This window comes from Empidonax traillii, unplaced genomic scaffold, assembly GCF_003031625.1.
Source record: "Empidonax traillii isolate 1590-97213 ecotype Southwest subspecies unplaced genomic scaffold, ASM303162v1 scaffold863:size338993, whole genome shotgun sequence".
NCBI lineage: Eukaryota > Metazoa > Chordata > Aves > Passeriformes > Tyrannidae > Empidonax > Empidonax traillii.
The window spans coordinates 45,719-60,267 of record NW_020956056.1 but is presented as its reverse complement, the minus strand read 5'-3'; the positions used below and the strand labels follow the sequence as shown (position 1 = coordinate 60,267).

Here is a 14,549-nt window from a genome sequence, read left to right as displayed (position 1 = left end):
TCTCTGAACACGAGGTGGAAATCTTGTAAGAGAAAGAAAGGTGGGAAGCTGGGAGAATCTGTTTGGGAATTAGTGATCCAGGAGTCCCCACTGCAGGGTGGCTGCAACCCTTGAGGTGCTTTGTTAAAAAAAAAGCCGCAAAACCAAAAGAGAAGGGAAGGCTTTCAATATACAAATAATCTGACTGTCCTGAAAATTGTTCCCCGTGGAAATACACCATAATTGGGCAGTTTTGTGTCTAAACAGCTCAGTTCTGTGCTGTCTGCAGTCCTTGTCCCTCCTGCTCCACATGTGTGTGTGGAGGAGCAGGGTGGCATTTCTGGGCAGTCATGCCCTCAATGTTCTATATTAGGGAGGAGGATTTCCTAATGGAGGCTTTAATTATCCTCGGAGCTTGAAGAGGAAATATCTGTGGCAGGAATTGCTGGGGATGGTCTGCCCTGAGCAGGGTGTTTTCGCAAACAATTACATCTTCCACGGGGTTTCTGCTCTGGGTGCTGCATTGCCTGCTCATGGGGAAGGGTGGAACACACAGTTAAGAGCTGATAAAGTTTAGGACATTCCCCATAACTAATTCTGCTGGATTTTTAGATGCAATAACTTCCCTTTTATGGTTCTTAAGCATGGCTCATGCTGAGGATATTTTGTGTTGTCAGAGGACTGATGAGCATCGGAGATGCACAATTAGGGTTTGTGCCATACCTGTTTTTCCCCCCCTTTCCTGGAACCCCAAAATGAGACCACATTTTTTGGTGGTGTGTAGCTGAGTAACTGCCCAGTGAGTGAGTGGTTCTGTAAACCAAAGTGGGTTTGTTTGTCTTTCTCCTGTTTTTTTGAATACACAACCTGGGCTAACTTTATAAATGAGATCTGAACGTTTCTCTCTCACTTAAATTAAAAATGGGGAATAGGATGTAGCTTGTGGTTTTTGTAGGGGAGAGGCAGTTTCCTGGTATTTGTGCTGCCTGCTTCCAGCAGAATATCCTCTCTAAGGCCCTAATTGTTTGGGATTGAGGCTGATCTGTGCTCTCTGGCTGTGATTGCCTGTCTTGTGCTCTTAAAAATACCTGAATGTGTTATTCCCTTTCCTCAGTCCTTCAAAATATTATTGCATGAGGCAAATAATAAACATATATAGATGTGTGAGGAACATGGGGGCTTCCTGAGCTGCCTTTTTGGTATCCATGTGCTGCCATTTCCATAGTATTCCAAGTTTATATTGGAAGCTGGTGGGGGTCTGGACAATGAGGAGAAGAGCTTGGAAAGCTGGCTGTTGACACATTAGGTTTAATGGAAAATGAATTCATTTTGCTTTATTACAGGCATTTGGAAATGCGAAAACAGCCCATAACAACAACTCCAGCCGTTTTGGGAAGTTCATTCAAGTCAACTATTTAGAGAATGGGATTGTCAGGGGGTAAGTACAGCCTGGGGTGCTCCTGGGGTGGTCTCTGTGCTTTGAGGGACTGGGGGAGCTTTGTTGGACATCAAATGTTTGAGAGTGTCTGGCTGAGCTCGGTGGAATCATCAGGTCATGCATCATGTCCTCACTTTGCTCTACAACTGGCTCAGGTGAAGGATTTGCTGCTGCAGCTTTACCTTCCTGCTGCAGGAAGGCTTTTTGGTAACACCCCATTTTGCACTGAAAAACAGAAGATCTGGATCTTGGAGGGGAGTTGGAGAGAAGTGAAATGAATTTGAGGAAGCCATGTTAAAGAAACAGTTTAAACACCAACTGGAGAGATAAAGAAAGCAATAAAATCATTACTTTAATTTACTGAAATTGTGTGTCAAACATGAAATATCCTGTGCCTGCATTTGCCAGTCCTGCTGCACTGTGGAGTGTCAGGAGCCATCCCTGACCTTTGTGCTCCAGAATTCCCTTCCCTTGGCTCATTTTCATGTTTGCAATCCCAGAAGTGACTGGGATTTGAGTGTTCCCCTGAACAAGTTTGGCGGCTTTTCAGACCAGGTCACACCAGCTCAGGAGATTGGGACGATTTGAGTGCGCTTGTTTTGTCTTCAGCAGGAGGAAAAGCTGCTCAGACTTTGGCCTCAGTCTTCGTATCCCCTGTAATGAACTTTAAATCTCATTCAGGAGGTTCCTTTGTCACTCTGGGAGGGGATTTCTCTCTGGCTCCCATTCCAGTCTGGAATCCCCACTGTCCTGTTGGACTAGGAGTCACCCCCTGGGATATTTTGGGGGGTTTGTAGCCTGTGCATTCCTGATCGGATAACTGTTCATCTCCAGGGATAACACCTTGTTACCACTCAGTGTATCTTGTTTCTGTTGACAGTTTTCCTTGCTTTGTCTGCTTGTTTCCAGTTATCTCCACCAAACCCAAGCACTGCAGATAGATGTCCTTAGGTATTTCTCTGTGTTCCAGTCATAATATAGGCCTACTGAAATTCCTGTTTGAGGTTTAAGGTAGCGACTGAGTTATTCTCTTGCAAATTTTGGTGCAGATCTCATTGTTTGAACTCTCCTGGCAGCTGTTGCCTGATGTTTTCTGAAGTCTTTTCTTTTTGCCCTCATGCTTTTTTAATTTTCTGGTGGCTCCTTAGGGCTGTTGTTGAAAAATACCTGCTTGAAAAATCTCGCCTGGTTTCTCAAGAGAAAGATGAAAGGTAAGAGATGAAAACAGTTTTCCAGAATTCCAATCGGTGGGTGAGTTTAAGAGCATCTGAAGTGCTTAAAATAAAAACCACTATTTTCATGAGAGAAATGTCTTGACTGCAGGAACTACCATGTCTTCTATTATTTGCTACTTGGAGTCAATGAGGAAGAGCGTAAAGAATTTCACCTCAAGCAACCTGAAGATTATTTCTACCTCAACCAGGTAACCAGTGCTTTGATAAGGTTTGTCTGCCTGTTGGGCCAAAGAAAGCAGGACAGATTATATTTTTCTTGTGATGTTTGGGCTTCATTCTTTGCCTTTAGCCGTGGGTCTCTCTCCACAGCATAACTTGAAAATTGAAGATGGGGAAGATCTCCGGCATGAATTTGAGAGATTAAAACAAGCCATGGAGATGGTTGGCTTCCTTTCAGCAACAAAGAAACAGTAAGTAGAATTCTTGAAGCTTTTGTTGCTGATAGTTGATGCTCCTGAGCTGCAATGAGCTCTCTGTGTGTTGGCATCAGTAGGGACACCTGAGTGTTCCAGGGCTGACAGACAAAGCCTTGGAGTAGAATTAACCCTGTTAACATGCTGTGATAACGATCTCCTAAGGAAAATTCTTATGAAATTCCATTTTTCTTCCTCAGGATTTTTTCCATCCTTTCAGCCATTCTCTACCTGGGCAATGTCACCTACAAGAAGAAAGCCACAGGTCGGGATGAAGGGCTGGACGTGGGGCCTCCTGAAGTGTTGGACATTCTTTCCCAGCTCTTAAAAGTAGAGTATTGCTCTTAATCCCTAATGGTTGATACACCTGTTTGTCATGCTCTGCCTCAGTGTCTCACTTGGATATCCCAGTTGTTGGATCTTGGATCTCCTTTTTGGTCGCTTCCACTACGTTTGTCTTGTGGGAGGGGAAACAGGTGAAATGGGGCGATTTGTTTGGGTTAGAGATGGAATATAACCTGCCATGGAAACAGGATTTGTTTACTCCCCAGTAACAGAGCTGAGCAGGAGTAGATTCAGTCTAGGTGTGTTCTTTGCCACCACAGGGAAACATCTGAATGAATCCAAGCTGAGAATAATTTAAAGAAGTTGTAAATGGATGATAAATGTGGATGTTGTTAAAGAGCTTGGGCTTCTGTGAGGAAGTTCTGTGTCCACTGTTGCTGTCAAATTACTCACTGAGGAGCTGGAGGGTGACAGTAACTCTTGTTCTCTCTTGTTTCGAAGGTTAAACGAGAAATCCTGGTAGAAGTGCTAACAAAAAGAAAAACTGTGACTGCTAATGATAAGCTTATTTTGCCATATAGTCTCAATGAGGTGAGTAGAAGAACATTGGTGGGATGATTTTAAATAACTGAAACTTGCTTTTTTGGATTAAAGAAGCTTAAATGGTACACTTTGGCATTGTGAGAGTGTTAGGAAAGTTATTAGTTGGCATTGAAGGAAAAATCATGATTTTATTTGTCTCTGCTGGGATTGTCACCCAGGAGTGACACTGCTTTGAAACAGAAATGCTATTCTTTATTTAAAGTTCTGAACATTGTTTGGTCTGCAGGCAATTACAGCTCGTGATTCCATGGCCAAGTCCCTGTACAGTGCTCTGTTTGATTGGATTGTTCTGAGAATCAATCATGCACTTCTCAATAAGAAGGACATGGAGGAATCTGTTACAGTAAGTGTTGAGTGTCTCCCCAGACAAGTCTTTGCAGGCAGTTGTGTCCTGAGAGCAATGATGTAATCAGGTGTCTGGGATAAATCTTCAGCCAGAAGCCCATGGTAAATTTCTTGGTAATATTTAATCATCTCTGGTTTTACAGGAGACAAAACTCTTAAATATTCAAAATAAATGTTCGAGTATTCAAAATCTATCAGCTTAGACTGCAGTGCTTTCTGCACTGCTTGTCTCTTGGGGGTTAAGGCACTGTGTGACAGATTATTAACAGATTTCCTTGTCTTCTTTTAGTGTCTGTCCATTGGTGTACTTGATATCTTTGGGTTTGAAGATTTTGAAACCAACAGTTTTGAACAGTTCTGTATAAATTATGCAAATGAGCAGCTTCAGTATTATTTCAATCAGCACATTTTCAAATTGGAACAGGTAAGGATCAAGAAATAAACCCGTTTTTATCGAGTGCTCCTGTATTATGCAGATCTAACCTCTATTCTGCAAAACCCTGTGGCATAATTGCTTGAATATTTCTGGAAGTCTTCTTACTTTTTTAACTTCTGGTTTCATTATTGCTTGTTATTTTTGAAAGTAGTGGCTTTGCTCGTCTCTTTAGTGCTCTGTGTGTACTCATGGTAGTGAGAGGGGGCTGGCACTGAGTTCCTGCTTGACTGCAGAAATTAAGGCAACATTCAGGTGACCCCAAGTGAAACTGTGAACTTAAAAGTCTGTGAGGTGGTTTTGCTTTGTTTTAATGGGTAGGAAACAGTTTTTCTTGTATTTTTATCAGTTTTTAAGTGTTTAATAAGTCTTTTTTGCCTCTCCCACCCAAGTGCATTTAGGGGAGACAACTGGCAGCACTTTTGAGATCCTGATATTACTGGCATATATTGATTAATTGTTCACCTGTGGTATCATCTTACAGAGCACTTTGAGTGCTGCAGGAGCCAACAGATCTCCTTCTGGACTCAGCTTTGGGGGGTTTTGCTCTAGAAACTTGTAACTTTTCCTGCTTTGTGTGCAAATGTGGTTCTCAGGTCGCTCTGCTGAAAGTGAGAAGTCATTCTGTAGCGTGTAGATAACTTGAAACAAGCATTTTAAAGAAAGGCAAATTACTGAACATCCAAATTTTGTGTGTAAACAGAATGATGAGGTCCCTGTTTTGTAACTTATGACAGAACTGGCTATCCAGGCTGACCAGAGTAAATAGTTGCATTGTCTTCTTTCTTTCTCTAATGCTGTTTTCCCAAATAAGCTTAATCCTTGAATGACCCATTTCCTGTATCTCTTGCAGCCTCAGGGCCCTCAGGGGGATCTCTATATCTTTTTAAAGAAAGGCTTTTTTGTCTGTGGAAAATGGCATTTCAGTTGTGCAAGGCAGCACACACTGAGCAGTCTGTGTTGGGCAGGCTGAATTCTACCTACTTAAAAATAATGCATTTATCATCATCATCATCTAGAGCACTGAGAGGTGCTCTTTGTCCTTTGTTTAACATAAAACTTATTTAATTTTCTGTATGATACCTCCCTTTACTTGAGTATCTTATCATCACTTTGTGGGTATTCACAGCATCAAGACAATCTGATATTTCAGTTGTAACTTAGTGGGAAGCTTGTCCTGTGGAGCATTTGATGCATTGTCATTTCAGCAGAAGAGCTTCATGTTCTCTTGGCAGAGAGCTCCACGTTTTCTAAACCTAAGCAATCCATGGCTTCCTTGGGGAAGTTCTGGGGGTGTTTCTGTGGAGCTTCACTGCCTCTTTTGAAACCTCTGACAGTGCAATTTGAAAATTCTGGAACTCGATAATAAGTATTTGTCATTTCCTATAATGCAAGAATTATGGAAGAGAAAAACAGACTCAAGCTCCTCTGCTGTGTCCACCCAGGGCTGCAGTGGAATGCTGGAGATGTGATGTCAGTGCAGGGTCAGAGGCTGTGATTGCTGGGAAGGCAGAGCACAGCAGAACATTCTTTGCTCTGCTTTCATTTTTCGATAAAATTCTCCCCCCAAACACGAGTTTGAGTGATGTGCCTGAGTGGCCCTTTGATCTGAGTCACCCTGCCTGCTCTTCTGTTCTTTGAAATAATTCTTCCTTCTTTCTGTCTGTGCTGCCTGAACTAACAAACCCCACTGGCTGTAGCTGTTTGGGGATGTGTTTGAAGCACTCAGAGCCCAGGACATCAAAGCTCAGGGCGCTGTACTGATGAGGGAATTTTCTTGAGCTACACAGGAGGAATATAAGAGTGAAGGGATCACTTGGCACAATATTGACTATACTGATAATGTGGCCTGCATTCACTTAATCAGCAAGAAGCCCACTGGCCTCTTCTATCTTCTGGATGAAGAAAGCAAGTAAGCAACAAACATCTTCTGGCAAAAGGTGTGGCAGGGAGGAGGGAAGGACTAAAGGGAACAGGAATACAGCACTTGAGAAAGGAGAGGAATGTTGTGGGGAGCCAAAGGTCATTTATGACCCTGATTTACACTGTAGTTTGCTTCTAATGACTGCAGTATGGTGGTGATATAAATTAATGCTAGAACTGAAGTTTGGCTTAAGCAAATTTAGAAACTTCCACGTTTGTGGTTTACCATGGAATTACTAATTATTAATTAAAATAAAATGCGTGTGTGTAATTCCTCAGGACATTAAGTAGCAAACGTGGTAAATAGTTAATGTAGTAACTTAACCTGGCTGCTGAAGTGGGAGGAAACATTGACATTCAGAATATTCTGCTGTGTGTGGAGCTGTTTGGTTTGGGTCCAGAAATTAAGTCCACCTCCAAAATTCAGAGCAGGTGTAGAAATCTTGGACAGCTTTTCACAAGGATCAATAGGTGTTCAGTCTGTCACCATAATTAACACTCCTGTATCTGGGAAATAGCTGGCTTCTTTTGTTTTGTGTTCCCAGTTTTCCACATGCCACCAACCAAACTCTGCTGGCCAAATTCAAGCAGCAGCACGAGGAGAACAAGTTCTTTGTGGGAACCCCGGTGATGGAGCCCGCTTTTATCATCCGCCACTTCGCTGGGAAAGTGAAATACCAGATCAAAGTAGGTGATGGATCTGATGGCCACAAAAGGGAGTTTTCTGTCAGGCTGTAGAAAATCTGCTGGGAATGGGCTGGGTTAAAGGGTCTCAGCTGTACTTTTGGGGGGTGGGGGTGTGGATTGGAGGTAACACCACAGGGAGGATTGTTTAGAGTAACGAGTTGTTCTGAACAGCGATAGCTGGGGGCAGAGCACAGCCTGTGGCTCAGCCTGGCTGGGTGTCAGGATTTCAGGGAGAAGAACATGGATTACATGAGGCCGGACATTGTGGCTCTGCTGCGGGGCAGCGACAGCGCCTTCGTGCGGGAGCTGATCGGGATGGACCCCGTGGCCGTGTTCCGCTGGGCCGTGCTGCGCGCTGCCATCAGGGCCATGGCCGTGCTCGCTGAGGGGGGACGCCAGAGGGCTCAGAAAACTGCAGGTATGGCAATGAAATCTCTGGGGTTGGTCAGTGCCTGCTGGCAGAACCAGCGGGTTTGTGGTGGAGTGGCATCAGCTGGCAGCGATCTTTGGCACCAGGGGCAACGCGGCTGGTGAAAGGTGGTTTAACAGCTCACACATCAAGGAGGTCGTCAGTGTTTTACCTGAGGTTGTTCAGCTTTCCACCTCCAGTCAGTGCACCATGTCCAGCAGGCTGTGACAAATTTGGTCAAAGCATGATGCTGATGACACCATGGTTTTGGGTTTGATCCCCTCATGGGCTGTTCACTTACTCTGGTCCCTGTGGGTCCCTTCCAACTCAGAATATTCTGAGATGCTCTGTGAAGCTGGGGAAGGTAGTTCTAGTGTGCATTCTCATGGCTAGTTTTGATCCTCTCAGACCTCCCTGAAGTTTCAAATTCATATTCATAGTTAAAATGAATAGTTTGTAACTATTAATTTTAAGAAGCTTTTCTGAGCAGCTGCAATTTACTTTTTAGTAGTAGGGAGTTTGAGAAGCAAGGTGCTGTAGCTGGATAAAGCACTAAATAAAAACTCCAGGCCCTTGGATAGATATTTTGCATGTTACAGTTGGTGGTTGGGGTTGTTTTCTGTCTGTTATGGTCACACCTCTGTCAAAATACAACTTGTTGCTTATTTCCTAACAGGAGTGGTACGTCAAGGACCCAGAGTTCCCCTTGCTGAGCTGCAGAGATCCAATACACCAGTAGAAAAAGTTTATCGGTGAGAAAACATCCTTAACCTGTCCAGGGAAAAGAGCCTGAACTGCTGAGTTGCATTTTCGTGCATCAAATGCCAACTAGATCTGCCCACGAGGAGAGCGAGTTTCATTCCTTCTCTCTTATTTATAATACTATCAAAACAACAAGCCAGCTCATTTTATATAAGACCCAGTGCTACCACACACTGGGGGCAGCCTCAGATCCATTTACCACCGGGGTTTTGAGTTCTCTGTGCTTGGTGTGTGTTGCTGTTAGCACTGTGTGTTCCCCTGCAGCCAGTCCGCGTCACTGAAGGATCCAGAGGAGCACTCATGTTTTTGCAGCCTTGTGACATCATTAGGAGGGAGGCAAATGCTTCAGAACTGCCTCCCCGTGTTCTCTGTAGGCAGATTTGCCTTTGTATTTAGTATTTAGGCTTTATACATGTTCCTTTTGCAGCTCCTCAGTGCTTGATTTCTCATTTGATCGTTCTGAGGATTACGCTGTGAATGCTTTTCAAGACCTCATTCCTTTCCATGAAAACAAGAAGTGAGTAGCACCAGGCCAGGGAGGCACATTTGCAGGCCAGGGAGGCACATTTGCAGGCCAGGGAGGCACATTTGCAGGCCAGGGAGGCACATTTGCAGGCCAGACTGACCTTCTGAGCACCCTCTGGGTGATGGTGAAGCTGTGGGGCACACAAAGGAGTGACTTGCTGCTGCTTCCTAATGACTTCATCCTGGACAGCCTCTGTCACTTGGGGCGATTAAGAACTAAAGATCCAATTTGGGTGACAAAGTTAGTCTAAAAAAAAAAAAAGAGATTTGTTTCCTTGGGACATCTTAAAAGAAATCTTGATATTCCAAAATGTTCAGAGGTAGCAAGGAAAGCAACAGCTGTCTGTGATGGTGCTGCTGCTCAGAATGGTGGGAGCATCTGACAGTCAGAAGTGATTCTTACACTTCTGTTATTTTTCATTTGTGCCTCTCTGGAGAGTAAAGAAGGTAAGTTCTGTGCCAGGACACAACACTTCACCAGCACAGTGCATGCTTGAGGAGTGGAATCTGCCACACAGTAGGGACTACCCCAGGCTTACTTGGAAAAGCTAAACGTGAATAACTTTGAAATGGAAGTGAAAACCAAAATTTCCTCAAGTGTCCTCCTAACAGCTTGTTTGTAACCTAGTTTCCTGATGTGTGTTTAAGTAGCCTCATTTTTAGTAGTCAAATGCATATAAAAAATATTTATTGTTGATTGTTAGGAAGCTTATATCTACCTGAAAGGGCTACTTGGCTAAACAAAAGGGTTCCCTGCCTGTTAAGTACATTTTGCTAAATTTCTCTCAATTTTCTGAACTGATGGCTCAAGAATTTACATGAAAAGGTAGAATTAGAGAGCAAATTTAGAACGAGACCCTGGCAATTAAATTTTAGGGCACTGATGGACTCGAGAGTGCTGACTTGACATCAGAATCATTCACGCTTAGGAAAAAGTAGCCTGGGATCGACCTGCCCCAGTTTGGAGCACACTCCATAACGGGATCTCCTGAGGTTTTAACTCCTGTTTTCCTCCCCCCTCTCACTGCTGTGTGTCTGTGTTTGCCACCTGTGTGTTGCTGTGGACCACTGTAGAGACATGCATGAGCAGATCATCGCCAGTATTAAAGGACTGCCCTGGCAGGGGGGGGATCCCTGCAAGCTGCTTCGGTCACTCAGCCGCCTTCACCACCGCTCCCACTTCATGTGAGTCCTGGTGCTCTGGGGATTGCTCTCAAAGTGCAACGAGAACCAAGCCATTGCTCCACTCCCTAATAAAGATAGCTGTCCCGAGCTTGTTTTCTGCAAAAAGCTAAGCAAGACAATGAAGGATAAAACATCTCTTCTGAAAATCAGCCAGTAGGGAATGCTTTGTTGCTTCGTTGTGTTTAGAGGAAAGCTCAGCCTGCTTCTCATGTCAGCTTGCTTTAAACCCCAGCACGGGCTTGTTGGTGCAAAATATTCAACAGTGGGATCTCTCCCGAGCTATAAGGAATGGTTTCTTGAAATTCGGGATGCTGGTGCTGGATTTATTCCTGGGTCAGGAGTCTTTACATGTGCAGTTCTGTGCGTGTGTAAGAAAATGAATCTGGGCTCAGCTGTATAATCAGTAAATGTGTAATTGTATAATACATAAGTAAATGTATAATAAGTGGCACAGAGCTGGAACCTGCCTCACACATGCTTAGAGTCAGGAGGATGTGAACTGCAGCCTTGTTTCTGAGAGCTTCCACTTGTTCCCCTCGTGTGTGTGGATGGGAGCAGTGCCCGAGGTGTGTCCTGCTCCAGGCAGTTCTGGGAATGAGCTCAGACATTCCACAATTCCCAGGTGAGGTGCTGGGACATGCACTGTCCTCCTGGGAGCAGTTAGGTGCTTTCACAGGGGTTCTGCTGCAAGCAACAGTAACTTGTAAATCAAATATTTTTGTGTGGGAGTGCCTTGATATTAAACGAGAGTTCAGTGACTGTGCAGTTATATAGAATAACTCACACCAAAATAACCTCTGCAACAGTGCAGTTTGGAACAGCTTTAACTCCAGAGAAAATCTTTCACTTTTGAATGCTTCCAGTACCTCCAGAGTTTATTTAATAAATTGTTCTTGTTGCAAAGCAGTTTGCATTTCTTGCATGGATTACTTGTGAAAGACGTGCATGAACACACCCTGCTGCTGTTTGTGCTTATTTTCTTCTGTCCTTCATCTTCTCTTGTGTAACTTATGGCTTGCTGAAATAACAAAAAATCATGTGTATTTCTTTCTTAAATTATATTTATTTTAACAGGAAAAGTAGAGGTGTCAAACAAAAGCAGATCATTCCCAAGGTAAAGTTATTCAGAAAATTTAGATTTCTCTTTTTGGTTTTTTTTTTTTTTTGCACTGTGAACTTCATTTTGATTGCCAGAACTCACTGCAGAAAATATTGTTTCACAGGGTAGGAAGGTTGTGTTATTTATGCTCCTCTGACAAGCTAAAGAATAGATAAATGTTCACCTTTATAAGAATTATTAAACAGGAAAAAATTGTGAGTTGGCATCTGTTTAGTTAGACTGGAGATGCCATAAATGCATAAAGTCACTTCGAGTCAGGGAAGGCAAACACAGTGACGATGTAATTCCCCTTGTTCACCCTACATTCGTAGGATGGGGCAGTGGAAAAGTTCTCCCTCTTAAGGAGTCTTTTGGTCCAAAATAGAAATAATTACCAAATGTAACATGCCATTGAATGTGGAACTCTGGGTAGCTGGTTTCATTTTCTACTCATTTGGATGCAGACAGAAGTATTTCCCCTTTTAGAGACCTGCACTTTGTTGATTCTGAGACATTTCTTGTAGAACTTGCTGGACTCCAAGTCTCTGAAGCTCATCGTGAGCATGACCCTGCACGACAGGACCACCAAGTCCCTTCTGCACTTGCACAAGAAGAAGAAACCCCCCAGCATAAGTGCCCAGTTCCAGGTAGGTGGCACCCCTGGTGCACCCTGAGGGACAGGCCCTTCTGGATAACCTAGGCGGGTCTTGCTTGGGAAACAATGGCTTTTATTCTGATTTGTCTGAAGAAGGGTTATTACTTGGTTAAAGTCAGAGTGCTTTTAAAGGCTCCCCTTATGCTGTGAAATGTGTTGGTGTTCTGTACCAACCAGCCTCATCCTCGCACGCAGATCCAGTGCTGCTGTTACAGCATAAGCAAACCCTGCTTTAAATTATCTTGGGGAAAGGTAAAAAGCAAAGGCAGGGAGTGGAGTGTGGGAGAACCTCTGCTTGAATGGAAAAGGGTTTGATACAGCCAAGGGACCTGAAAGATCTTATTCCTGAGGCAGCAGCTGCACTGCAGGCAAACACAACTCAAAACGCTGATAATCTGAAGAAGAAAAACGTTTCTGATTGTTTCATTTCAGAATTCACTTAATAAGTTGCTGGAGACCCTGGGCAGAGCTGAGCCCTTCTTCATCCGCTGCATCCGCTCCAACGCCGAGAAGGTGAGGCTGCCCTGGAGCTGAGCTGGCTGCTGAAGGCTCCAGCCTTGTCACATCTCCCTTTCCACTTGTTCACTGCCACTCCTCAGGCGCTCACTGCGTGTTGTCTGCTGCTCTCTTTCAGAAAGAGATGCTTTTTGACGAGAACTTGGTGCTCCAGCAGTTACGGTACACGGGCATGCTGGAAACCGTGCGGATCAGGAGGTCTGGCTACAGTGCCAAATACACATTCCAGGTATGTGAGGAACTGCACTGTGCCTGCAGAAATATCTGCTCCATCTGCAAAAGCGCATGTTGCCTCAGAGTCTTTTGTGTCTCTTCATATGAAGCTCATGACTTGGGGTGAGCTGTGAAAATGCAGTGTTGTTTTGAGAGAGCCTGCATGGTAAAAAGCTGTAGTTGAACTATTGTGTGAGTCATCTGCCAGTAAGTTGTTCCTTGTTGCATTCTGAGTGCATTCAGTCAGTGCTGCTTCCATGGGGGAGTTAGTTTTCTGTCAAACACTCCAGTAGCTTTAGGGATCACATACAGGTGATCTTCACCATTAACTGGACTAAAGCCTGAATTTTACAGAACAGGAAAAACAGCTCTGGGTGAAGTATTTTCAGATTTTTGTAGCATAAGCGTCTTAATCAGATTTCTGTTTTAAAACTAGAACTCTAAACGTGTGAATTGTCTTCTAACTTTGGTCTCTTGCTGTCTCTGCTTTTCACAGGAATTCATTGACCAGTTTCAGGTGTTACTGCCCAAAGATGCCAAAGCCTCTAAGGAAGACATCTGTGCTTATTTGAATAAACTAAAACTGAATGAAAGCTACTATCAAATAGGGAAGACCAAGGTGTGTGAAACTCTCTGTGAGGTAGTAAGAAACACTGATGTACACTGCAAAATTCAGTGCAGTTCCTTTACAGGTGTTACTCTTCTCTGCATTTTGTACTTGAATTAGCTATTTTAATAGCAAATGTTGACACAGATGTTATAGTTACCTCCTTGGTTTTGATGCCAGGCTGTTTTCTTGACACCAATACAAATGTGTATTATATGGATATTTTTGGGGGGATTGGTGCTATTGGCATTTGTCAAACAGGTCGATGCTTCCATTTTAGAAGGGCTCTGTGATTTGAAGGCTGTGAATACAGTTTTATGTGTTAGAATGCAAACTCTGGAATTTAAAAGGACATTTAACTTTCTGGGCATGCTGTCAGCCAATGAGGTTTGGTGCAGTGCTAAGCATTACCAGTTTCTCCTTATACCTCCAGTGGGGGCTCCAAGGCTCCTGTTAACTGCTTTTGAATGATCTTTCCTTTAACTGGGCAGGTTTTTATGAAAGAGGCTGAAAGGCAGATACTCCAGGATACACTACACAAAGAAGTGATCAGGAAAATCATCCTCCTCCAGAGCTGGCTCAGGATGGTTTTGGAAAGGAGGCGCTTTCTCAGGACGCGGCAGGCGGCCCTTGTTTTGCAGGTATCTTTAAGAATTCCCACCCTTATTTTCCCAACAAACAAACAAACAAACAGACTGTTGTGTAACGCTCCCCACCTTGAAGGAGCCCTCCCTCACTTGAGGAACGTGCCTTGCAGGCCTGCTGGCGTTCCCGCTGTCTCCGGATGGCCCTGCAGAGGAGCGACGCTGCCATCGCCATCCAGGCGGCCTGGAGACGGTACCAGCAGCGCAGACGATTCCTGCAGCACAGGAGGAGCATCTGCCTCCTGCAGGCCCTGATCAGAGGGCACCTGGCACGGAAAAGGTAAAGCAGGAGGAGCAATGGGACTTGGCTGCTTGGCTTCACCTGCCAAGCTCAGTTTAGGGGATGTTTTGACTGAGTAAACAACTTAATAAACGGTTGCCCAGTGAAGCTGTGGCTGCCCCACTCCTGGAAGTGTCCAAGGCCAGGTTGGACGGGGCTTGGAGCACCCTGGGCTGGTGGGAGGTGTCCCTGCCCATGGACACTGGATGGGCTTTAAAGGTCCCTTCCAACCCAAACCATTTTGGGGCTCTATGAACTTAAAGATAGTTATTAGCATGTGATATTTCAGTATCGAGTGACCAGTGGTGTGTGG

At 44.2% G+C, this 14,549-nt stretch overlaps 1 protein-coding gene across 7 annotated transcripts in view; it reads left to right on the top strand.

Annotated features, from left to right (window-relative positions):
• Nucleotides 1–14,549, top strand: part of MYO9B (myosin IXB) — a 41,339-nt gene that overhangs the window by 14,365 nt on the left and 12,425 nt on the right. For 3 of the 7 annotated variants that reach the window (XM_027902322.1, XM_027902319.1, XM_027902323.1), the window contains exons 4-23: nucleotides 1,323–1,417; nucleotides 2,566–2,628; nucleotides 2,741–2,840; nucleotides 2,962–3,062; nucleotides 3,266–3,395; nucleotides 3,852–3,941; nucleotides 4,180–4,296; nucleotides 4,588–4,722; nucleotides 6,522–6,643; nucleotides 7,200–7,341; nucleotides 7,564–7,759; nucleotides 8,427–8,502; nucleotides 10,112–10,222; nucleotides 11,297–11,336; nucleotides 11,846–11,968; nucleotides 12,409–12,489; nucleotides 12,611–12,721; nucleotides 13,202–13,324; nucleotides 13,804–13,953; nucleotides 14,070–14,236. In XM_027902322.1, coding sequence (XP_027758123.1) covers nucleotides 1,323–1,417; nucleotides 2,566–2,628; nucleotides 2,741–2,840; nucleotides 2,962–3,062; nucleotides 3,266–3,395; nucleotides 3,852–3,941; nucleotides 4,180–4,296; nucleotides 4,588–4,722; nucleotides 6,522–6,643; nucleotides 7,200–7,341; nucleotides 7,564–7,759; nucleotides 8,427–8,502; nucleotides 10,112–10,222; nucleotides 11,297–11,336; nucleotides 11,846–11,968; nucleotides 12,409–12,489; nucleotides 12,611–12,721; nucleotides 13,202–13,324; nucleotides 13,804–13,953; nucleotides 14,070–14,236 — 2,273 coding nt within the window. Of the gene's footprint in view, nucleotides 1–1,322; nucleotides 1,418–2,565; nucleotides 2,629–2,740; nucleotides 2,841–2,961; nucleotides 3,063–3,265; nucleotides 3,396–3,851; nucleotides 3,942–4,179; nucleotides 4,297–4,587; nucleotides 4,723–6,521; nucleotides 6,644–7,199; nucleotides 7,342–7,563; nucleotides 7,760–8,426; nucleotides 8,503–8,939; nucleotides 9,030–9,481; nucleotides 9,485–10,111; nucleotides 10,223–11,296; nucleotides 11,337–11,845; nucleotides 11,969–12,408; nucleotides 12,490–12,610; nucleotides 12,722–13,201; nucleotides 13,325–13,803; nucleotides 13,954–14,069; nucleotides 14,237–14,549 lie in introns of all 7 variants that reach the window. The other 4 variants (XM_027902316.1, XM_027902317.1, XM_027902320.1 and 1 more) reach the window with 3 other exon arrangements.